Source organism: Prunus avium, chromosome 3 (genome assembly GCF_965620075.1).
Source record: "Prunus avium chromosome 3, drPruAviu1.hap1.1, whole genome shotgun sequence".
NCBI classification, from domain to species: domain Eukaryota; kingdom Viridiplantae; phylum Streptophyta; class Magnoliopsida; order Rosales; family Rosaceae; genus Prunus; species Prunus avium.
The window spans coordinates 5,298,277-5,323,829 of NC_142286.1; the positions used below are offsets into that span (position 1 = coordinate 5,298,277).

General features: G+C 35.4%; 2 protein-coding genes, 1 long non-coding RNA gene and 1 pseudogene across 3 annotated transcripts; 1 reads left to right on the top strand and 3 right to left on the bottom strand.

Moving 5' to 3' along the window:
• Positions 1–2,414: 2,414 nt before the first annotated feature.
• On the bottom strand, positions 2,415–5,300 carry LOC148295495 (uncharacterized). Its single transcript, XR_015834457.1, has 3 exons — positions 5,001–5,300; positions 3,492–3,967; positions 2,415–3,094 (listed from the first exon to the last, which is right to left on the bottom strand). It is a non-coding gene; the product is annotated as an uncharacterized LOC148295495 (long non-coding RNA).
• A 3,484-nt stretch (positions 5,301–8,784) lies between these two features.
• Positions 8,785–13,311, bottom strand: LOC110769483 (AUGMIN subunit 4-like). The gene is made up of 13 exons (XM_088249843.1): positions 12,830–13,311; positions 12,636–12,683; positions 12,400–12,525; positions 11,538–11,885; positions 11,245–11,344; positions 11,014–11,059; positions 10,725–10,818; positions 10,542–10,613; positions 10,339–10,397; positions 10,037–10,105; positions 9,910–9,961; positions 9,229–9,306; positions 8,785–9,156 (listed from the first exon to the last, which is right to left on the bottom strand). Exons 1-13 carry the CDS (start codon positions 12,962–12,964, stop codon positions 9,082–9,084), a joined length of 1,302 nt encoding a protein of 433 aa, XP_088105969.1. The 5' UTR covers positions 12,965–13,311; the 3' UTR covers positions 8,785–9,081.
• Positions 13,312–14,037: 726 nt separating this feature from the next.
• LOC110769490 (putative CoA ligase CCL8) lies at positions 14,038–20,663 on the bottom strand. Its single transcript, XM_088250963.1, has 18 exons — positions 20,320–20,663; positions 19,215–19,381; positions 18,906–19,118; positions 18,514–18,703; positions 18,313–18,401; positions 17,753–17,824; positions 17,498–17,548; positions 17,240–17,347; positions 16,853–16,951; positions 16,274–16,366; positions 16,082–16,159; positions 15,631–15,735; positions 15,328–15,418; positions 15,079–15,152; positions 14,752–14,931; positions 14,513–14,566; positions 14,320–14,399; positions 14,038–14,275 (listed from the first exon to the last, which is right to left on the bottom strand). The coding sequence occupies exons 1-17, from the start codon at positions 20,462–20,464 to the stop codon at positions 14,355–14,357; spliced, it is 1,854 nt and encodes a 617-aa protein (XP_088107089.1). The 5' UTR covers positions 20,465–20,663; the 3' UTR covers positions 14,038–14,275; positions 14,320–14,354.
• Positions 20,664–22,186: 1,523 nt separating this feature from the next.
• Positions 22,187–25,471, top strand: LOC148295496 (sulfite exporter TauE/SafE family protein 3-like; annotated as a pseudogene).
• The last annotated feature ends 82 nt before the right edge of the window (positions 25,472–25,553 follow it).

Sequence of the window (25,553 nt, forward strand, 5' to 3'; positions counted from 1 at the left end):
TATTCTCACCATCACCCTTAAAATGTGACACTTGTACTATGGTTAATCTTTGTTAAATTTCATATGAGAATTAAAAAAATTAAAAATTAAAAGGGGCCCACAGATCATCACATTCCGCAATTTTCCTCCTTTGCTCCTTTCTTATTAATTTTTTTTTTTTTTCTTTTGTTTCTTTCCTCCCTTACCCGCTCTCTCTCCCTCTCTCCTCTTCCTCACAACCCTCTCCCTATCTGACGCTCTTTGCAGCAACTCCACCACAACCACCACTTTGGTCGTTCGAGGAACATCGACATGCCGTTGCTTATGCGCAGAAGGATCAAATATGATTGCATCTTTTGCATAACTGCAACCTTCTCTCATATTGTTCCCCATTTTCTTTTTCAAATTTATCTCTTTTCAACAGGAAGAGCAAATGAATTTGAAATTAAAAACATTACTAACGTGAATCAATCACTCTTCTTACTAAGACTTAAAATTGTGGGATTCAAAAAGTCCCAAAACATTATTATCTTAAAGTACAAGTTTAATTTAGTGGGGGTGTCTTTCCTTCTTCTTATTTTTTTCTCTTTATGGGTTATTTATCTGTCAAATATGATTTCGTTGAATGATGTTTTTGGTAAGATGCTCTTGATTAAGCAATACAAAAAACTGGGTTTTCTTTTCTTTCTTTTTTTGTTATGAAAAAATTATTTGAATGTTCTTTTGTTTTTCCTCTCTTATTGAAACATTACATAGTTGTTGCTGCAAATAGTGTGAGCAAGGGAGAGATACAGAGGGAGGGAGGGAGAGAGTTGCTAGAAAGAGGATACAGTCTACAGAGGTCGGGGGAAGGGGAGGAAAGAAAGAAACGGAAAAGGTAAAAGAGGCGTAAAAGTTAACTAAGGTTGTGGGCTCCTTTTTATTTTTTAGTTTTTAATTCCCACATAAAAGTTAACTAAGGTTAACCATTAGACAGATGTCACCTTTCAAGAGTGGTGGTGAGCAAAAATGCTCCCTTATTATCAAGCCATTACCCAAGTCTTTGTTGTTTCCTTTTGATTTTTTACTTTTCCAAAGTTATTACCCGTATAAAGAATTTAGTATTTTCCCATTTATTACTCGAATTATACATGTACGTACATATTTTTCAATAATACATCCGTCGTCTGTACAAGTCTTAAAGATTCCATAAAATGCACGTTTAAAAAAAATAAATAAACGTACAATACTCGTATTGTACATGTACGTACTTATTTTTCATGTTTAATACACTTTTTTTTATACAAAAATTTCAATAATACACATAAAATTCACATATTATACACATAATTTTCACATATTATTGAATAAAAATAATAGATATTAAAAAATTAAATAAATTATATTAAAATGTTATATAGTGGCCAAAGTTTTCAGTTGTAATTTGCCAAAATTTTGCCGATTAAAATACGTAAGTATTTTATTCGTATTTTTCCCATTCTGTATTTTACGAACTATGAAAGAATGTGAGAGACTAATATTATTTAATTTCTTCCTTGTTGTAAGAAAAATGCAAGATCAATGATTGTGCAATCTCTTTGCAAACCAAACAACAATTTCAAACAAAGATTTATGGGTATAGTAGAAAGAGCGATGGTAGTATTCTTCATATAAAGTGTTGTTTGGAAAGTGAAGCAATTACCAAGAACACTCTAACTCATATGCAATTCTCTACAAAAAATAAGGTGTGAAGAAACATAATTTATTAGCACTCGAGAGAACAAGGTAGATCAAAGGCAAACATTCGCACACAAAAAAAATATTTGAAAAAAAATTGAACTCTCAAATTGATTTACTCTCAAATTTCTCTTAAATATATGCTTTGGATATATTGAAACTAGCTAATTAATATTTATAAACTATAAACTAATTCAAATAGGAGGGTCCCTTTTAAAAAAATTTAAAATAAATAAATAAATAGTATAGCCGGGCTGCTATACTACGTTTTTTAAAATTAAAATCAGTATAGCCGCTCGGCTATAGCATTTCCAATGAATAAATGAAGAAGGAAAAAGATTTTCAAAGATGGACCGTAAAGTCTCAGAGAAGGACATTTCGAGAAACAAGAGCCCTAAAAACACTTTCTGGATTGGAGTGGGGGATATCCGACTATGATCACAATTATGTATCCCAAACCAAACTATATTTTGCTTCTTTGCTTTATCCAAAAAGAAGCAAAAATAAGTCCATTTCTTTGAAAAAGTGGCTTGATTGGTTAGCTAGACTTCCCTTGGGTGTCAAAAATAGCTGTAGAAAAGAAACTTACAGGTCTTTTATACATAATTGTTTTATTTTTATATGCACTGTTTAAGCACATAGCAAGAACATCCTCTCAGACAAAGCTATATGGCCACAACTGACAAAAAGGATCAGAGAAATTAGTAATTGCTCGTATATATGGCTTCCACCTTCAATTCCACCTATATAAAATCACACTATTTCCCTGCATTGTGCAAAGCCACATGGTAAAGTCACTTTGCCTGCTTGCTTTGTCACAAAGCAGAACAACTTTGTACAAGAAAAATAACTTCAGTATTATAGCTCTACCTCTACCATTATTTTCAAATATGACAAAACCTACATATATCCTTGGCTAGCCTAGCCTAATATTATACCTTGCCGTATATGTTTTCCATGACAGGGCTCTACTGCATGATCAGACAGACTGTAAATTTCATTAAGCCAAAGCAATTGCAGGGCAACTCTTCTTGGCAGGTCAATGAAAGTGATTGTACACTTGTAGCTGCATCAGTCAGCAGTGCCTGCCAAGAAAGAGGAGCCCTATGACTGCTTTGCTTATTTGACAAGTATACTTCTTCTAGTATGTATAGCTGCTTCTGCTTGTGTTTCAATGATGGCCCGTCACAAGTTATATAAGGGCTCAAAGAGACTCCAAGAGATGGAATAAACCAGTAAGCACAAATGGCATATCCTGAGGATTATGCTGTGAACATCCATCAAGGGCTGCTTTTCAGGGATTTTGTTGGGGCCAGGGCTCATTCTGCTGCTAGATTTTTCTCCTCCTTATCTGAGCCTTGAAAGCGCTCTTTCCTAGCAAATGAGATTCTTCCACTCTCTGTGTCCATGAAAATGTGCAATGAAGTTGAAGCAGGAAAAAGGTAGATGAAAGGAGATGCCTCCCCGTATTATTATAAGGGGCTGAGAAAGAAGGGCTAACAGTATATCCTAATCTTATTCGTCTTCTTTTCTTTTTTGCCTACGTCTGTATATTAGTAAACTCTGTCCTGAATACAAAAGAGTCTCACTTTTATAGTGAGCCATCATTATAGGATCTCCAAATTAATTTGACTTTAGTTAATCTGCTGCACTTTCAGTCCAGTGGGTATCTCTTTCTAACCATGCCATGATTGTGCGCAATGCCTCATTCGTTAATTTGGTAATCATTTTTCAAATCTTTCTTTTGCGAACTATGTACAAAAAAATCATCACAACTAAAGAAAAATAAGGCCTACCTGAAGGACTTCATGAAGTTAGAGCAGCCTATGTGATCAAAAGTTCTGGAAGTGCTTGCAGTTGTGTTGTGTCATCCTCACCTCCTTACTATTTCCTTCCTAATTACGCTCTTAACAAAATAAACAATAACTAACTAATTATTTTTAGAGATAATTTAGTTTAAATAGTAAGGCATATATTTAATCACTGGAAGGCTAATCTAGTCAAGTTGAGTACAGAAAGTTTTGCTTGAACCATACCAGATCTGATCAATTCAACACCAAATGTGATGATAGGTAAAAAAACATGACATCAACTATATAGATTTTTAAATTTTAGGTTCCAATCTCTACAATATTAATCAAATGTCTCAGAGAAATATATTCCAGTAATCACTAATTGACTTTATGTTTGAGAAACATAAGTGACCAGATCAATTTTTCTTTTTTGATCCATGGACTAATCTCAGTCATGCAGAATCCTTCGCCCCATGTACCTGCACCATATGCACAACAAACGAAACCAAAATGCAGGTTTAAGCAGCAATTAGTATAAGAGTTTCGTGAAGATTATGTATATATGATATGTTTTCCAAGTATAATTGCCTTCCAAGCATCATGACAGTAGCTTGAGGATTAGCACCCGGGGTGTGATAAAACGTTGAACCATCAATAACCCTCAGAGAATCAATAGCAGGAACTCTACATCCTTTATCAACAACCCTCCCAACTTGACACCCTTCCATTGATACTTGAGTAGAATAATAGTTTCAGATTGAGGCAGTAACATATATTATTAAAGCCTTAAGTTCTCATCTCTTTGCAAAATACATACAATTTAGGAAATTCTTGCAATGAATCTAGATGGGAATTCTGAATTTCCACAATCATCATACCTTTGGTGCAAATAAACTATCAGATAGAAAATAGGGAGCAGAATCTTCAAAACAATAACAGAAAAGGAATCTTGGGTGGGAATTACAGACAACGATTGCAAAAAATGGGCCACCTAGGCCGATTTTTCCAACACTGTTTAAAACTCCTACAAACTATTTCAACTGTTCTCAAATAATCCATAACTCTAATTAACAAGCACAAAATGACATACATATGGGAATCACAGACAAGCATTGCGAAAAATCGGCCCTTCGAGCGCCTAGTCGCCGCCTAGACAGATTTTTCCAACACTGTTTAAAACTCCAACAAACTATTTCAGCTGTTCTCAAATATCCATAACTCTAATTAACAAGCACAAAATGACATACATATGGGAATCACAGACAACAATTGCGAAAAATGGGTTGCCGAGCGCTTAGGCGGCCGCCTAGGCTGATTTTTCCAACACTGTTTAAAACTCCCACAAACTATTTCAGCTGTTCTCAAATGATCCATAACTCCAATTAACAAGCACAAAATGACATACATATGTATATATATATATATATATATATATATATATATATATATATATATATATATATATATATATATATATATATATATATATGCATAGTTCGAGTATGAAATTACCAAATGGCATCGATGTCATCCTCAGGTGAGAGCTTCTAGTCTCTCTGCGAGCTCTCTTTTCCTCAGCTTTCACTGCTTTCTCTTCGCCTTTTCCTGGCTTCTTCTTCTTCTTCTTCCCCATGTCTAGAAACACAGCCAAAGAAACTCAGACTCGGCGCGAGGAAGAAGAGAGAGAGTTATCTGGACAATGCATTTTATTTTTAAAAAATAGTATAGCCGGGCAGCTATACTATTTGTGACGTGTGCCAAAATGTGCCCTAGCGCCAGACGGATCCATTTTTATGTAAATAGTTTAGTCAGCACGAGGAAGAAGAGAGAGAGTTTATCTGGACGACGCTAATAATGACTGTGTTGCTTTCAGCGTGACGTCGATTATTTGGGGTAGTAATCCGCTGGCTGTTTAGGTCACGCACTCACATTGTCGTTTTGTTTAAAGCTGAAGCTGGACATAAGGCCCAAGGTTTAAAATATGTCGGACAGGATTTGTGCGGCCCACAAAAGATACGGGTCTTACCCATATTCAAGTTTGTGGCCTATACCGTGTTTGTTTGAGTAATGGGCCATACCGATTTGTCCCTTCTCTTTTTTTTGGGTCAATGGCCTATTTATCCTTCTATAGTTGTATAATTCTGAAACAAAAAATTATTGTGTGACGGCTTTACTAATATGTGGTGTGTCGATATAATCTTATCAAAGGCTAAAGATAGAGGCGAAGCCCGATAGATGGCAAAGCTAGTCTGGAAGCACATCAAAGTTAGTTGATCGGTTGAGGTTGGGGGTTCGATCCCCGCCCATGGGAATGGAGTGCATTTCGTAGCCAGCCGTTTATCTCCATTGGGAGAGCTCCCGCAGCGAAAGGGATTAGTCACTGCTGTCGGCGGTGGATACCCTTGGGTCTCACCTAAAAAAAGTTAGTTGATCGGTGAAGTGGCGGTGCGATAACACCAGTGGCAGGAGGTGCTAGTTTGGTTCATTTTTTTGTTATGTTAATTTTATTGTAAGGGTATAATTGGACTTTTAGCGTGTTAAAACGAAACTAAACTTATGGTAATAGCTTCTAGTTTGAAGATAATAGCTTTTAGTTTTCCCATCATATAATGGAAGAAGAGATTTTGACATTGAGCTACCTCCAACCCACCAAGGGTGATTCTACCCACAAGGCAGGGTGCGCTGATGCCCAGCCCAATATTTTCAAAAAAGACAAATAGCTAGATATGTTTATCTCAGCCCCCAAAAAATGTTGAAATCCTATCTCTATCAGCCAAAATAAATAAATAAACTCTATCTCTATCTTCATTGTACTACATAGTACGCTTCACTTGTCCCATTGAAACTTTTTCCATCATGCTTTTCTTGTAGACTAAATTTTTTTATATTTTTATAAAAAAAGTATAGCCACCTCGGGATATATTTTTTTTAAAAGAGTATAGCCGCGTTGCTTTATTAGGGTCATTTTTTTATAAATAGTATAGTCAAGGACGGACTTATGCCTAGGCTAGAGTGGGCTCTATCCTTGGGGAAGATTTCTAAAACATTAAATATAGTTTAATTTTATAAGCTTATTCCTACTCCAATAAATATTTAGCCCACTGCACCAAATAAATATAGCTCACACATGCATTGTTTTTCTTTTTTATCGCTAATATAATAAACTAATAATAGCAAAATCTAAGTAAAGTAAATAATAGCTCAGTCTTTTATTTAAAATAAGCCCACTCCTCCTAAAGCATATAGGAAATAATAAACATCAATCCAAACCTATATAAATTTGATTAGAAGCAGAACTCACGCTAAGGATCTACCAACTTGAGCTATTCTAATCGTACGGATATTGGGCTACACCCATAGAGAGCAAACATCAAAAAATTTCTTCTAGCCACCCAAAAAGCCATATTTGAACCTTGAGAGCCTAGAGGAAATAGCTCTCCTCCTCTAAAAAATTGTACCAACCTATCTTCAATGGGTTCTTCAATCTTCGTAAGTTTTTCTCTTTATATATATATTCAATTTCCAATTTTAATTGTTGTTGTTATGTTTTTATGATTTAGGGTTTGGGTGAAAACTTTTGGAGATTGTTGATATATGTTTTATTTTTGCAACTTGAATTATTAATTAGCTTTTATTTTTTGGTGTCTAGTATTTCTTGTTAGGGTATCATGTCACATGATAATAATAGACCAGAAAAGAGAGGAAAAACTATTTATTCATTCTTCAAAAAAAGTGGATTTTATTTATATTTTGTCTTTCTTTGTGTTATATTTGCTTGTAATGTGACTTTGTTTGATTTATAAAATTTTATTAACATTTTTGTTTCAAGAGAAAAAAGGCTTATAATATATCTCATCTAAAAAAAATTATTTAGCTTACCCCTATAAAAATCCCTGGGTCCGCCATTGAGTATAGCCGAGCGTACCTCGAGGAATTTCTTCCAACAAGTGAGTTCATTCCTTAAGGGTGCTTGCTTGATGACGGTGCTTAACTTCTCAGATCGTAAAATTACAGCTCTCATGGTCTTACACACACACACACAAAAATTTAATTAAATAAATTAAATAAATCATATCAAAATATTATATAGTGGCCGAACTTATCAGTTGTAATTTGCCAAAATATTGCCAAATAAAATACGTACGTATTTTATTCATATTTTTCCCATTCCATATTTTAATAACTGAAAGAATGTGAGAGGTAAGATTATTTCTATTTTTGACACGTGGTGAAATGGGCGCTAGCCATAAGCGGGTCCCTCTTTTTCTTATAAATAGTATAGACGCACGGCTATATTCGGTTTTTGTTTTTAATAAAATGAGTAGCCGCGTGGCTATACTACGGTTTTTTATTATAAAAAATAGTATAGCCGTGCGGCGATACGCGGGATATTTTTTTTAAAAGAGTATAGCCGCTCGGCTTTACTAGGGTCGTGTTTTTAAAAAAAAAAAATATATTTTTTAGAGTGATTCTGTTAAGCGCATGCCTTTCTATCTAGCATGGGACTGATCATAATTGTAGCTAAAATTACTGCTAAACTTATTGCTAGTTGGGTCAGAAAAAGAAGAAAATAAAATAGATACCAGTAGGTAGGACAAGAAGAATAACGTGCATATGAAATTTAATCTTTAATTTGACAAGAAAAATAATAGAAAAAGAATTTTCTTCTGCTTTTATTTTTATTTTTAAATTTTTTATAGAAATTTCTTCTGCTAATTAAAAAGCTAAATAGAGCAGCATAAATGATCACGACAAACAATCCACATGAAGGTAAATGACTCATAGTTGAAACTCTCTCTCTCTCTCTCTCTCTCTCTCTCCTTAACAATGTTTTGCCAATTTTTATGTCAAATACTATAAATTGGTATCACTTATTTGAGAAACGATATACAAAGAACGTCTGAGTGGAAATATATAAATTTGAGTTAGAGATTAACTTTTGAGCAAAAGTATACTTATAATTTCTTTATCTTGTAGCGCAAGTTAGTAGTACTCGTAAATATATGCTTTGATTTTGCCAAACCATATCAATATCATTGTTTTGTTGTTCTTGTTTACGTCATTAATTATTTTCCATATTTGGGGGTTTTGTATGCCATTATATATTCACCCTTGAATACCAAACATGACTCCATTAATCATATGATATACCTACAAACACTGATCAAACTAACGTTAGTATAGTATACATGCTCAGAAAGTTTATACCACCACAAAAAGGACTCGGACCTTGTTGCACCAACTAACAAATTAAGGTAGAGTAGTAATCTTACACATGCCACAAAACTAAAATTGCTTCTAAGGTCATAAAACGTGGCGAGATGCCTATAATTCTTTTAATGTGATGATGATTTACAGAGTATCCTCCTTGTAAGGAGATAATTATACACAACATTTCAAAAATCAGCTCTGTCTATGACCAATCTAGCTTATAACCATAAGCACAAATGTCAAACAAAGAAGAAAGTCACAAGCATGATGATACTATTCAGAAGGCGTTTTTCATTTCCCTAAGGAAACAATCAACAGGCCAGTGATGAAGCAATTGGAGGCTTGGACTCAGAAAACAAGACCAAACAAGATACAGCAGGTTCTATGCATTTACGTGATCTGGGTGTGTCAGGTCCATTTCAATTTGGTCGATTGTCCATTGCATATTTTCCAATTTCTGTAAGGGGATGTTGATATTAGAGATTAGCATGAGAACTGGGAAATGTACTGCGGTAAGCATTGTTATTACCTTTATAATATCATGGTATTGCCTTGCAATTGAATCAAAGTGAGGATCAACACCCTGATATTCTCTAAGACGTGTAACCTGTTAAGAAAAGATGACTTTTGTAAATAAAGAAAACCAGAAGGAGAGATGCAGAAGGGTGACACGGTTAAGTTGTATGCATGTTGTCAAAGTAAAGTTGGCTCAGCATATCTTAACTATTTATTAGCAGCTGAAGCATTTTCTATAATTATCATCAGCTTTGTAAATGGGCTCATTGATTATAGTGCAGACCATTAAGTATTTACGACCCATCTTCACAATATCTACAATGACAAATAACCAGTAACAAGTGACATAGCAATAAAAGCAGATTGAGAAACTTCCTTATCTCATCAAAATTCCTTAAGAAAACCCAAAAAATCTACTAGCGAATAAGTTTGAAGAAATTTACAACTTGACAGATAGCAGATTAGGATTTAAAACAATAATGACTTACAGGAAACCAAGGCAAATAGACAGGTAAACATTGCAAATCAACCTAAAAGTAATCCCCAAACAAAATATATTATTACAAGTCTACAGTGCTGCTAGAAGGCTATGATGTGGTTAAAATGTCTGTTTTGGGCCACACACAAATGAAGGCAATCAATTATCAGAAACCACTTAGGAAAGGGAAGAAAAATAAGAAGTAGAATATCATACCGCTTTATTATATGCGATTGAAGCTTCATCTGTAGCTTCAAGGAGATACTTCCTAGAAATGAGTTATAAAATTGTTAAAACCCTGGAATCAGTAAGCTGCACATACTTTCAAAGTCATCAAAGCTACCTTATTTTATGTAGGGCCGGTATTGACTCCTTAGTATAAGTTTCAAGAAGGAGAACATGCTCCAGAACCCTGAAATACAATGGGGCATATTATACTCATTACATTCAACCCATTAATTGATTTGATCACAAAACATGAAGAAAAAAAAATACAGTCAGTGGTGAGTGGTGAACTTTGTCTTCTTGCATAAGATGCATCACAGACAAAAAATTCATAAACATATGGAAAGTGAGACATTAAGCAACATTGACACTAGAAATACAAAATTATAAATTTATAATACAGAAAACCATGTAACGGACCTCAATTTTGCACTCATCGTCTCACACCTCTTGCAAAGCCATGTTTTTTGCAGTCCGTCCTATAAATCATTCATTATTAATAAAAGGTTCAAGAATCCTCAACAACATTGAAAACAGAATAATATAGAAGCTTTGAGCCTCCCTCATATTAACCCTCAACAACATTGAAAAAATATTAACCCTCCCAGACATTAGAAGCTTACATATTTATGTTGATGTTGCAACTTCAAATCTCTGACCAGTTTGATGAGCACTCCCAGTATCTGCTCTAGGACCTAGGTTTTGCAACAAAAAAAAAAACCAAGGCATAAACACAAACAAAATGAACCTGGCATGAAATTGCAGGAGCATAAAACTTTGTTTTATTTTTGTTTTCATTTTCATACATTATAATATTCAGCAAATTTTCTATCCGCAGAATATAGATCTTCCCGTAGAGCAGCTTCCTCCCTTTCCATCTCCTCAATTATCAACTTCACCCTGATAAAGTCATGAGAAAAGTGTCACAAAAATAGATCAGACTGTTAGAAAAATATTTAGAACAGTGCTTCCAGAAATTTATTGATTGCCTAAAGCATTGGAATTAAGATTGCCAACCATCCATAAAAAGCATCTTACTCAATGTAAAAGGGAATTCTCATACAACGAAAATTGCATCAAAAGAGTAACTCAAACCTTTCTGGAAGGCAAGAACTTGAATTCTGATGCCCAGATGACGAGTCTGCATAAAAAAGCATTGGAATTAGTTACACCTTTAATAATTATCATTATGCATGGGTAAACATGTGTCTAGTACATATTGCATCATCAACCTTAAAAGTGCATGTCTAGTGTATATGGATGGAGAGAGAGAGAGAGAGAGAGAGAGAGAGAGAGAGAGAGAGAGAGAGAGAGAGAGAGAGAGACCATTGTCATCCATTATAAAGGCATCGGCTAATTTATCACATTTAGCTACTAAACGGACTTCAATCTCCCGAGAAAGACACAACTGATATTCTGTCATGTCCTGCAGTTGAAGCATCAGAAATGTAAGGAGCAGCTTCACCAAAGTTAGATCTTCATGTTAAGGGATCATATACAGTAAAGTAACAGATACTATAAAGAAAATATACGTTTGAATGTGGAAAAAAATATTAATAAATAAAATGGAAAATAAAAGACAAAGTGAACTGTTGCCAGAACCATAATGGACATTGTACCATTGACAATGGTGTTTGCTGGAGCTGTGTTTGCCATAAATATGCAGGTGTAATTCCAAGAAAGCGATTCGGAACACCACCAACTCCAGATTCCACAGCATCAGTAGCACTAAGAGAAAGATTGTTGTTTGCTGCACTACTGGTGCTAGTAGCAGTATTAAAATTGGTTGAGTTGGAACTTGAGCTGATTGTAACGCTGGTACTGGTACTGTCAAGGGAACTGCGTGACATTGTACTGCATTTTTCAATTTCTTCCTCATGAATTTCACCATCTTTGGAGATAAGAGGAAGCCTCAATCTTTGAGCTGCTTCCGCAACAATCATGCGATGCTCCAATGTCTCGTACAACTGATATAAACATGAAAATCACATTCTCATCCGTTTTAGATTTGATGTGAAGAACAGAATACTAATGGTACATTTGAGCATCCCATGAAGATTGAATTAGCCTGCTGTCTTTTGAAGATGAATTAACATACAAGTCTATCATAGTGCATCTCTGTTAAGATCATGGTTAAATAAAAAATGAACATTCTTTGAGGGAATACTAATTCTGAACTGGTACCATTTCATATTAACCCAAAGGAAAACATTTTTTTTCCTATTGTTTTCTACTTCAATTGTAACAAGGAGAAGGGAATCAATCAACTCCCATACCAGGAAAACACAGGCACCCTGTGCTTTCCCACCAACTTAAAAGTTATTTACCTTAAAGATATGGATGTCTCTCCTATTTCATGCCAAATCATGACTCGACAACACTTGATGTAAAATGCATTTCCAAATCAATAACTTCAAAAACAAAAAACAAAAAACAAAAAAACAAAAAAAACAAAAATCAAAGATTGTGGCACATTGAAACCTGAGGAGGATTCTTCAAGTCCGATTGCAGATATAAACCCTGAACATCTCGAATTCCTCCAAGATTGGCCACCGAAACTGCTTGTTGATACTCTTCCACCATTGCAATTGCCTCACCATAAATTGCCTACACCAGAATCCAAACCCACCATTCACACACACACACATTACAAAATCCTTGCCAAATTAGAACAACTAGTTCAATCAACACAAACTCAAAAAAATAAGCAGAACTACCATGGCTTCCAAGTAACGCAATCTTTCTCTGGACATTTCCTCCCTTGCCTGCACCAGAATTATATAACTTTAAGAAATCAAAGGCATTGTAAAGAAAATGCTCAGATTGTTTAATTCATAGATTGCATTTTATAGTTTGTAGAGCACATTTTTTAAGCAACCAAACAAGGCAGGGAAATGTAGAGAGAGAGTACGAGTTGGAGGTCGAAGTAGGCTGATTTGGAGACGAGAGAACTATCGGGTGCCAAGCAGTGGCGCTCCAGCTGATCAATGACTTGGGTCAAATCCGGTGGCAGGTTTTGCCCTTGTAGTTGCAGTCCCTTCACCATTTTGCTAAGCTCCTCTTCGCCCCCACTCGATCCAAAACGTCGCCGTATTCCTTCTTCTTCTTCTTCCTTCTTAAAGATTAAGCTCAGCAGTCAGAGTCTTACAGGAATTTGAAATCTCAGGCCGGCCAACCTTTCTTCAACTGCTAGCAAAAGTTAATTCAACTTGATTTTACCAAAACAGCCTCATCTTCGTCCATCTATACGGTGTCGTTTCACTTCAAATGTAAGACAGAAAGCGAAAACAATCACTTCAATTCAATTCAATTCTTTTTGTAATGGGAAGATGATGCAGATCTAGGGGAATTTTGAGATGGTATTTTTATGAAAGATTTGGTTGTAAAGTATGTGCGCTGTATTGCAAATCAGTAAACTACGTACATATTGTTTTTGTGATGTATATATTCAAAAGTTGTACAAAAAAGTGATTGTAAAAGAAATTAATTATTTCTTGGTACTTGTATTTATTTTTATTATTAATTTTTTTTTCTTAAAAAAGAAGTGGGCATGTTAGCCACAGCTGGAAAATAAAAATGAATTATTTTCGTATTGTTAAGAGCTTTAAGGGCAGCAGCACGTAAGAAATACAATGACGTGATTTATGACTTATTCGTGTTCAAAATGACCACGAGGTACACTGTGACTTTTGTCATCATTACTAATCTAATATCATTTGTGGCCCTATTTACGGCTTTGTAGTAGTGATTGTACAATCAATGCGGGAAAATATTATCTTAATCAAGTTAATTTGGAGAAGAGATGGACAATACAAAATTTATGAAATCAAATCTTAAAAATGTTCAAGGTGCTTACGTGGGTAAGAACATTGTTTTCTATGTCCGGATGGGTAACATGGTAACATGGTAATAACGATATCTTAGTTATATGAAGACTGTTTTGCAACCCAAATCTTTTGTGAATTCTCATGGAAATTGATGTATCTTATTATGATTTGGGTGAGATGGGGGCAAAAGCTCAGAACAGAAACCAAAGAGAGAAGGAGAGAAGGAGAGTCCAAAATATGCAAGCTTTAAGTTTAAACATTGTAACTAATTCAAAGGCTGATTCAAAGGATCTAGCTTTAAATGAGATGAGGTCAATTATATATTTTGAACTTCGTCTTTACATACTGATTCTAAGTTTATTCTTTATTCAGAAATCTATACAGAAAAAAATTGTGGATTAGCTGCAAAGAGCTTCAACAATTGATTTCCCTCAACTCGCTTCATCATATTCACTTTATCTAGACTACCCTACCAGACATTCATGAGTCACGTTCCACAACCGCATGACAAGGATACTTCCTACGATGAATTCGAACTTTAGTTTCCAAAACTTCATGTTGTGTGTGCCATAGCTTCTTAATTCCTTTCTTTCTGTTCTGCAATCAAGTCTATGAATCAGAAGCCAGAGTTTTCTTCAACTCTTTTTTATTCACCTGCAATCAGATGTGCAATGTAAATACACCTTACAAGTTTATGCGATGTAAATACAAATAAATAAACAATGCTTTTGTAGCTTAGCAAATAAGGAAATGTAAAAGTAACTTGCCTTTCCCATCGCATTCCGAGGTAGTGAATCCCACAGAAGCAGTCGTGTCGGTATCTGGAAAAATGTAATGCAGTTATTTGTAGTGCTCATTTGAGAATATAGTTGTGTTGTTTGAAAAATGTGATGAGGATTTGGAAGTTATTATTCATGAGAACAGAATGTTTATAACTTGATAACTGAAGAGGACTGATCATAAAAACTCCAGAGGAAGAGAAAAAGTGAATGATGGTCAGTAATACCTTGTATGGTGCAAGTTTGTCTTTTGCCCAAGCAGATAGATCCTCCAAGCTTATAGCAGGTCTCAGTTCTTCCTTTTGTTTCCTCTTCGCTTCAACCTCTGGCACAATTATTGCACAAACAATTTCTCCATAGTTTTCGTCTGGCAAGCCCAACACACAACACTCCTCCACAGCCGGGTGCTACATAAAAGGGGTGATTTTAGTTAGAAAAATTCAATCGTTCATTGAGCACTTCAATTTTTCATTTTTCTTTATAAGACCTACAAAGAAAAAGAACAAAATCATAGAGTATCCATGAGAAAACTGGAATAGAGGTCAAAAATCCACCTGTAAAAGAACTGATTCGATTTCTAATGCAGATAACTTGTATCCACCAACCTTCATAATATCAGCACTAGTACCTGATACATGTCATCAAAAAAATACGGAAGAAGAAAGAAGAATTCATTCTCAGTTAGACGTCCTTTAAGTATCTGCATTGCTAACCAGAAGTATCAAAATCTGAGACTGGTAAAAACAAACTTGAAGGAATGCATCAATAAGAGTATCATGCACATGAGTTCTAGGTATCCTTACGTCCCAATATGATGTAGTACCCATCTTCGTCCACTGTACCAGCATCTCCAGTTTTGAAGAACCCATCACTTGTAAATGATTCCTTGGTTACCTAGACAATGACCACAATGTCGTAAGAGTAATTTGTTGATATTCTTCAGAATTTCATTATGCCATATACGTAAAATGTAGAATTTCATTACTCCATGTTCCATTCTTCAATTAAAAGAAAAGCACACCTCACAAACATAAATGCAGGTGTGTGCGTGTGTATGTGTGGTTTGTTATCACAGGTGGCATCAAATTTCTGAAATCAGAAATTACCTCAGGAAGTTTCCAATATTCCTTGAATACTGAAGGGCTTCTGATACAAAGCTCTCCCACGCCTGTACTATCACTTCCACTGTCATCTTCTGCAACAATCCTTACCTATAACAAATACAGATCTTATAAACATACATATATAGATACTAATTTGTAGTTACTTTTTATTGAGAAAAACACTCCCATGTCAATTATGAGACACATCACCAGTAAAGTACACCAGCTTCCTAACTCTACAATTTATAAGCTGTTTCAAGGACCAGAATATAGTCTTTGTCAATTAACATCTAAAACATGCATGCACTAAATGTCTAAAGATTTTGCTATTTTAAGTGGTTCCCTTCAGCATCAGGGCTAATTATTAAAATCTGCATGCAAAAAGCTTCCTTCATAAGTTTCTTATGGTAAAATTGCTGCCGTAAGTACATTTCATAACCTGTAGCCTACTTACCTCCACACCTGGAAATGGTTTTCCAACCGTCCCTGCCTTCCGCTCACCTCTTAAGGGGTTTGATATTGCCATGACAAACTAAAAACATCAAAAACCATATATATGATAAGAAATTTTATTTTTTGGATACACACACTCTCTTCATAGAGTGAGAAAACTAGTTCAAAGTAATTTAAACTAAATATCACTTACCTCTGTCATGCCATATCGTTCCAAAAGACGATGTCCTGTGATGGATTCCCATTTATGCATTACAGGTTGAGGGAGTGCAGAGGAACCACACATCTGGGAGAAAGAAATAAGTTTCTTAGTCATGGGTATAGGATTCACCATAGACTTTAATATAGAGGAATGTAAAGGCCAATTTTCATGATAACATTGGGTGGTTCTCCGCAGGAGCTAATTAACTTAGCTGATAATGTATCCTGATGTTATCTGAAAAGACCTGGGATAAAATCCCACATTCATGGTGTCCTTTTTTGTTGCCTTACCTTTCATGTAAACCAGAAGAATGGAGAAAGTTCTACTACCACCAGGGATGCTGTAGTAATGGAAAGAGAGCCTACAAACTTGTGTAGATACAAATACTCTCACAATTATCATTCCCCATATTAGTACCTTACAATTAATTTTCAGACAGTATTTAAAGAGTAGATTTTTACATGTATTTCCGATAAAGATCCAATAATCAAACAAAAGCATCTTACTTCCTGTTTACAATATAGATACAAAACCATTATTGGGGAAAGAAAAAGCTTTCAGGCTACTTACCATAAGACGCAACTGTCTTGCAGCATAGGCAGAGGCAGCTTTTAGCTCTGGATCCATTGCTTCATGAGCTTGTATCAATCGAGTATACATGGTCGGAACCTACACAAATACAAGCTACTTAACTTGCAGTCTAACTAAATTAAGATAAGTATTTCGCATCTAAAATCAGTACAATGAGAGATGCAGTAGATGCATAGCATGTTTAACCTTCAATTCACGTATTGAAGATTATATAACCAATAAATCAACTAACAAGCAGGAGATACCTGCTTTTTAGAATATGACGCTTTCCCAAGAATTTGTATTCTAGTGCAATTATAATATGTTCTAACTTACAATAGATTTTCATATTAGCAAAAACATCCTTCACATACAGAGTAGACTTACTCCTGTAAACACAGTTATGCCATCAGCTGCCTTAGTTCCATTTATTGGATATGATTCACGCCATCTCTGCCAAATACCCCTCACGCTAAATTTTGGCATAAACTCAACCTTCAACAACATAAACAGAAGAAATTAAATTACAATAAGTAGCTGAGCAAGACTCATGAAGCCAAACAAAGCCGTTCCAGGGAAAAACAATGGTGAAAGCCTTCAGTTGTCAAGGCAACCAAGGAAAACAGAAAAAGGAGAGTATATTACCGTCGAACCAGCATAGAGGGGGGCAAGTACAGCATTGAAAAGCCCATGAACATGTATGTTATAGGTTAAGGATAACATGTTTCAATCAATCATCAAAGCCATAAACCAACAAGGATAAATTTCAGTGTGCGACTTAGAATTTCCAATCAAGTTTCTAACAGAAAAGGAAGACACAGAAGACATCAACTAAACGTAAGCTGAGACTGCATATGGAAACAGTACAATTTGCAAGCAAGTACATAAAAGTAGAAGGATATGATGTAGTGGTAGACAATTCAAGAACTGATCAGCATATGTATACTCCCAAGCTTCTGCCAAGGTTTGGACCTGAAATTGAGTCAACATCAGGACAAAAGTCAACCATAGTTAACTTGGAATAGAGACGCTAGAGTCAAGGAAAATAGTGCATGACCTACAAGAATACCTCCATTACATGACTTATAATGTTATAACGCATAAAAGTGAAACAATAAATGAACACCAAGAGATGTTTTTTTTTTCTTTGCAACACATGTCCGTGGACAAGTAGCCCACATGAAAAGAGATGCATTGCAGAGCTAACATCAAAGAAGACTTCTGAGAAGAAATAGCCAAACTTGACAAACAAACCCCTAAACTACAGATGCCTACTAATCAAGAGAAAATGTTTCTAAAACAGTGATCCAGTATATAAAAATTATATTACATCATCTGTTGTCCATTATAATGAAGACCCTTATTGTGACATATGTATCCTACACCTCACCTGAAACTATTTTAGTGGTAGAACGAAATATAGCTAAATCTTTGCTTGCAAGGATAGATGGGGTACATACCTGTGCACTGATGCTTTTGTGCGTGTGCACAACTCCTTTAGGTTTTCCTGTTGTGCCACTAGTGTATATAATTAATGCAGGATCCGCACCTTCATAACAAAAAATGACAGCACAATAATCAAAATTTATTATTAACTCCTGCAGCATTCCCAATACAGGATATAAATTTGCACATTCTTAAAGGCACACAATCTCTCTTACTTGATTGCTTTTTATTCCGGTGAAAAATTCTATCTGCGTCTATTTCTCCAGCTTGTAAATTACCATCTGCACTTTTTTCTGAAGAACTACTAGGAACGGGTGGAATAAGAGAAACTTGAGCAGCACATTTAGCAGCAACATTTTCCATAAGTTGCTGATGATCTTCAGTACTCAGAATCATGGAGACATCCTGTAAACCAGATAATCATTTGAGGCCTACAGAATTTATGCCAAAAATAAAATAGAAAAATATAGAATGAAGATAAGGTATGGCAACATGTATTAAAACTAGTTACTGCATATATTAAAACTAGTAACTCAATAAATAGTGTTGAGAAAAACACAAGTCACTAAGAAAGAAAAGTAAAACGAAGGGGATATTGGGGACTCACTGAATCATTCATCACATGCAAGAGCTCAGCTTCAGGATAGCTGAGAGCAAGTGGAACCGCAACACCTCCACTAAGCCAGGTCCCAAGTATACCAGCAACAAATTCAGCTGAGGGCTTAGCCACAATTCCTATTCTAGCCCCTCCAAGATGCCCTTGTCCTCTTCCACAATCAATTGCTGCTGAAGGAGATTCATACTTACTTGCTTCGGAAGTCTGTATGCCAAAGACACTAAAGAATAAGAGAAAATATTGTGGGAAAGAAACTATAAATGTTGAAATAAAAAAATTGAAAAAAAAACTAGAACTCACTGCGTTCAAGTGACGACTAGATAACAAGCTAGATATACTTGATGCAGAAGAGATTAGTTGATTGTAACTGTAACTCTTGTGATCAGATCTAATAGCAACACTGTCACGAGTTGCAGACCCTTGATTAGTTACCTTTACCGCCTCCATAAATGAACCAGATTGCAATGCTGTAAGGGATTGGAAAACAAAAAAGAGCAGATAATCAAATATACATCTAGCTTCTAGCTGCGCATAGCACAATGATTCATTCAGCCCTTGCAACAAAACTATCAACAAACAAGCATTGCAAGTGCAACTTTCTTAGATAGAAACACAAAATGAGGAGTCTTTTACTAATTGTGGTTATATCTCAGAATTTTAATCCACAGTCTATAACCTAAAAACCGAATTTCCCATCATATTTACTATAGTTGAGCTAAGGACATTTGAAGAGGCACATTGTGTTTAACAGGAAATCCAAGGGACAAGTAAAAATTTCAAGTGATCAGTACAGCTGATGGAAGATATCAGTAACCAGACGTGATTAAACCATACATCTGCTAAATAAGATGCACACGATAGATACACCACCAATTGTCATATAGAAAGGAATGCAGGCCTTTGATCAACTAGAAACATTCAACTTCCATTTTCTTATCTTATTTTTCTCCGATCACAGGGCCTTGCCAGGGTTTAAACCTCTAAAATGTAAAGGGCTTTATTAATTGGGTCAAAATATAGGAGTTCAATACTGAAATTCTGTTATCATGATTTCATATATGAAGTGAGGTTACAAATCATTCTAAGTGTTCCTGGGAAAAGAAAAGGAATTTGTCCAGTTTGGAGTCCCAACTCAAAGAACATTAATACACAATAACAAAAATCAATAAAGAAACAAAAACCGCATCAATGCTCTGTTTGGTTAACGAGTGAAAACACAGGAACATGAAAACCCTTCACAATGCACAACCCAGGAAACCAAAAAAGAAAAAACCAAATCCTATTCCGTCCGGTCCCTCAATTTTTCCAAAACCCAAGACAATCTTAAAACTTCCCCTCTCTAACTTTCTCAGCAACCAAAAAGCAAACATCTTGTGGGCTAAACAACATAAAAGTAGGAACTTACAAGAGAAAAGGCGAGATTCTGATAAGCAGAGAAAATGATATGTCCTTTTGAAGTAGCAGGAGGCCTTGAGACGCAAAGCAGGGGAATAAGAGCAGAGGGACCTGAGCTGTTGGTTGAGAGGTTTAAATGGGGAGGTGGATCTCATTTTAGGTGTGGCCTATTAAATGGTCACAATTTTTGGTCTGTCAGTGATGACGCAGTTGATGTGGTCGTTGTTGTTGGTGGTGTGCTTAAGATTAGTTTGGTTTTGGTCTTGGCTGCATTCAATCAAAAGGTTGATGGTTTGGTTTATGTCTGGTCGCTGGTGCTTTGAGCTTTGACAATTTGAATTTGAGTTCTGCTGCGAAACGGCAAGTTAAAAAGACACAATTTTACGAGGGAGGGATTAGAGGAGAAATGATTTTCACATTTTGGGTTCTAATTTGTGAGATTTTTTGTAAACGTGTTGTTAAAAAGTGTTTTTGTACTACAAATTTTGAATGAACCGTTTGAACCTTTTTTATTTACCATAAACTGTTATTTTTTATTTTTCAGGAATTACGGTCTGAATGTCAGTGACATCATGGATATAATTGTTCTTCCTTAGTGGATGTATTCAATTTAGATTTTAAAAGATTTAAAGAAGTTTAAAAGTTTAGGTGTATTTAATCACGATTTTATAGAAGTCTATTCAATTCTGGGTGTATTCAATTCAAACTTTTTAAAATCCATTCAAATTTGGATGTATTCAATTACGACTTTAAAAAACTTCATAAAAGTTTGGGTGTATTCAAAAACTCATTGATTTTATTCTCAAGACATGATTTAACCACTTCTACTACCACCATCTGTCATGACTATCACCGATATTGTCCCCAACTTAACCACCTACAAAACTCAGTAGGTGTAGGGTTTTATCACAAAAAGCCTCGGTGATATTAGTAGTGGAATCATTTATTATATCTTTTATTTTATTTAATCAAGTTTCCGATGTAGGACTTATCTTCTTCAATATTTTGGACGAAATTAGAAGGAATTTGACATAATTTGTAATGTGTCCTTCAATTGCGAGGGATTTAAAACTCCAAGCACAAAATTGACAAAATTGAAACTACGAGGATCAAAATAGTAAAACATGAAAACTACATAGGTCAAAAATGACTTTTTGCCATAAGTAAAACACAACAGATAATAACTTGTATTAGTTTCCAGAGTTCCAAACTATTAGAATTCTGAAATCTTATTTATATTTAAAAAAATTTGCGTAAGGGCCAAAAAAAGAATAATTATTCCTAGGTTTCAACCGAATTAATACAGGCCCTTTGCATTTTTAGGGGTTTGAATGTAGGCAAGGGCTAAAGGACCAAATTAAATAAAAGGTGAAGAAAAAAGATTGTAGTGCATTTTGTGAATGGAATTTGGAGGTATAATGCTTTGAATTTCCACGGTTATTGGAGGCAGCATTTACTGTAACAGATGCAGGGTTTGACCCACACAAAAAAAAAAAAAAAACATGACTGATCACTTGCAACTTTTTACCTTTGCATTTTGTGCTAAATAGAATGTGTCCATTCAAATGTCCTTATTCACTCTTTTCTCTAATAATATAGTTTCTCTAATAATGTCCTTATCAGCAAATAATAATGTCTAAGTCGTTCCAAATTTGAATCTCCCTCTCCTTGAATAAAAAAAAAATACAACCAAAGTAACATAGATTAAAAAGAAAAGGGAGGGTTTGGCTCTCGCTGCCGGCGTCAGCCCTCCACCGATTATTCTAGCCGACTCCCAACCACCTCAGTTGTACAAATAATAAATTTGAAATAATTAAACCATGTGAAACTCTAGCTATAGTACTTACTAAACAATGTGGTACGTAGTGTTAGAAATAATTAAAATTTGCCACAAGAAATGAGATTTGGCTGGAAAATTTTGGTGGGTACAATTATTGGATTTGTTGGGGCAGCATTTGGGAGCGTGGGAGGTACTGGAGGGAGTGGCTTTTTTTGTTCCAATGCTCACCCCGATTATTGGGTTTGATCAGAAATCATCAACGGCAATATCAACATGTAACTTGTAAGTACTTTGATCACATGTTTTTATGTTTTCACCTTCTGAACAAGCCTCATACATCTTCACTTTCAACTCAAACATTATTGATTTTATGAAATTCCACAGATTTACAGTTTCAGTCACCCCCAAGACTATCCAACTTTCTAAAACTTTAGATTGGAGTTTCATAGTTGTAAGAATTTCTAGCTTTCTCTGCTTGAATGTTATGCATTAGCATTTATTGGGTGTGTTATTAAATTCCTAATGAGTTCTGGACATGTTTAATGAAATTTTTATAATGCATCAGTCAATATTTTCTGTTTTGTTTTCCAAAACTGATGTCTAAGTTTACATCCTGATAGGTTTAATTTGTTTTTGCCTTAATTATGTGTATGTTATTAGTTTTAATTGGTCTTATAAGGTAATACATAGAAAAATTGTCTGTTAATTTACCTTTTGCTTTCCATTTAAACAACTGTAGGCTATTTTGAATGTTCTGTCCGGTTGGTCAGGTGTGGTCACAGGGAGAGCAGCTGCAACTATCTTTTACAATTTAAGGCAAAGGCATCCGACACTCGAGTTGCCCCTCATCGACTATGATCTTGTGCTTCTATTTCAGCCAATGCTGATGGTGGGGATAAGCATTGGAGTTTCATTGAATGTTGTTCTCTCTGAATGGATGATCACCACCTTACTGATTATTGTCCTTACAGGTAACACTTTTCTGAGCTGCAACCTTCCCCGTTCACAATTGGACAACTTCCTCATGTATGATATAACTGCAGGCCCAACGACAAAATCGTTCTTTAAAGCAGTTGAGACGTGGAAGGAAGAAACTATAACTAAAAAGGTGGTCTTTGGATTTTGCTTGTTTCTAGACTAGTTGTATATTCTGGGATTGCATTACTTGATCCATCTCAATTGCACCTTGCTTTATTGGTTTCAGAATTTACTGGATGCTTCCAAACACTTGCAACCAAATGGTGAGTTGCTCAATCATTTTTCACTTCGGTATTATGTCTTTCATCTGTTTTGACGCAGATATATTTGAACTATCAGTTGCTAGGCTAAAACGCATGCTCCTTAGTTAGGTGATGGAAATGAAGACGTTGAAGAAAGAATCATTCCTGGAGGCCCAAGCAATGGCACAACAGAAACCAAGGAAGCTAAAAAGGCAAGGGTTAGAGTTTTGAAGCTAAACTTTATGCATGGTTTTTATAGACTGACTTCTCTGAACTCCCCAGGTTTCTCTGCTTGATAGTGTTTGCTGGAAGCAATTTGGAGTTGTTGCTGCTGTCTGGGTTGCAATAGTTGCATTGCAGATTGCTATGGTTTGTCTAGTGAAACTTTCTATTTGGAATTTCCATTAACTTATATTCATTAAGAAGCCGGTTGATGGGAAACTTATTTTTGCTGGCGCAGAAACAGGTGACAAAATGTTCAGTGGCATATTGGTTACTAGATGTCTCACAGGTACCTTCCATGCTCCCTGTATCAAGAAAACAATCTTCCTTGTGCTTGAAAGTAGCGATTGTGAAATATGTACCTCAACTAAGGACTTTTTGTTCCTTTTGTCCTGCATCAATCAGATTCCAGTGGCTGTTGGAGCAAGTCATATGCTGCGGTTAACCTGTACAAAGGGCGGAGAATAATTGCATCCAGTGGACAAGAAGGTGCAAACTGGAGAGTGCACAAGCTTGTTTTATATTGTGCCTGTGGCATAGCAGGTGGAATAGTTGGCGGTTTGCTTGGTTTAGGTGGAGGATTCATTATGGGTCCACTGTTTCTGGAGATTGGGATCCTTCCTCAGGTACATTTCATACTTCAACATTTGATAAGTGATGTAGTTGAGTTTGTTTTTCTTTGGGTGCCTCTCACAATTCTAAAGTATTTGTTCTTGTCGCATTCACTTCTTATTAGTTCCACCCCTCAGAGTAAAAGCTAACAAAATATGATGATCATTTTATTACCTTGTTGAGAACTTTTCTGCAGGTGTCAAGTGCCACAAGCACCTTTATCCTTACATTCTCTTCATCCATGTCTGTTGTAGAATTTTACCTCCTAAAACAATTTCCGATTCCCTTTGGTAACTTTCTTAGCCATTCACATTTCTGTTCATAAATTAATCACTACTTGTGCTTCGAAGGCAATTTCTGTTTTCAAATAAATGCTGGCTTCTGCCATTGTAATTGTTCTGCAGCTCTCTACTTTGCTGCTGCGGCAATTCTTTCTGCCATCATAGGGCAACATTTTTTAGGAAAGGTGATCAAAGCCTTAGGAAGAACACACTTGATCATCTTCATTCTGGCTTTCACAACACTTGTAAGTACAGTTTCCTTAGGTAAGTGTCATTTACCCATGCAAACTCTATTTTTTTCTTTTCTTCTTTTACTTTGAACCACATGTTAAGCTCAAGATATGAATTTTCTGCTAACATATATAGTTTTTGCTTCTAAACAGGTGGAGTTGGCATAGCAAACATGGTTAAGCAAATTGAGCACGAGTACATTGGGTTTGAGAGAATGTGCAGTCAAGGATCCTAAGTCCGTAGCTCAGATTATTTGATTTTAGAAACCTATAAGCTTAGAAACTGGTATTAATTAGTCCAATGTTAGAACACTATAAGCTTAGAAACATTCAGTCTAATGTTTTATAGCTTTTTTTATAGAAAATTTATAGCCTTATTGTCGAATCCAAATCCTTTCTTTCAAATACATTCCGTCCGAATGGAGCAATTTGCACAAAATAGAAATCCATTCCTTTCCCTGGTCAAGGGGCAAAAACGTTTGTTAATTCAGAGTAAAATTGTCCAGTAGTTTTGAGTTCCATATATGTTATATAAGAGGTAAAGGGTCCGAGCAATAAATGTGTATGGGTGAGCAGTGATTATATATGGGTGAGAGAAGTAATTAGGGAGGTTCAAAGTTGGTAGCTAATCAAGTCATACTGTCGTACGTGAGTGTCTTAAATCAACCATCACTCAATATCAGTCAACCCACAAAATCTTTCTTCCATTCGCATGCATACACATAGTGAATCTGAAAAATATAAATTAGACTAAATCAAAGGCAATGCCAGCAGAAAGTTTCTCATTTTCGAGATCCTGCTATACGTTCTGTAGATACATCTACATACATTCTTTTGTATCCAAGTCATATTATATATAAATTATAATATATATATGTATTAGTTTTTTTTTAATACAA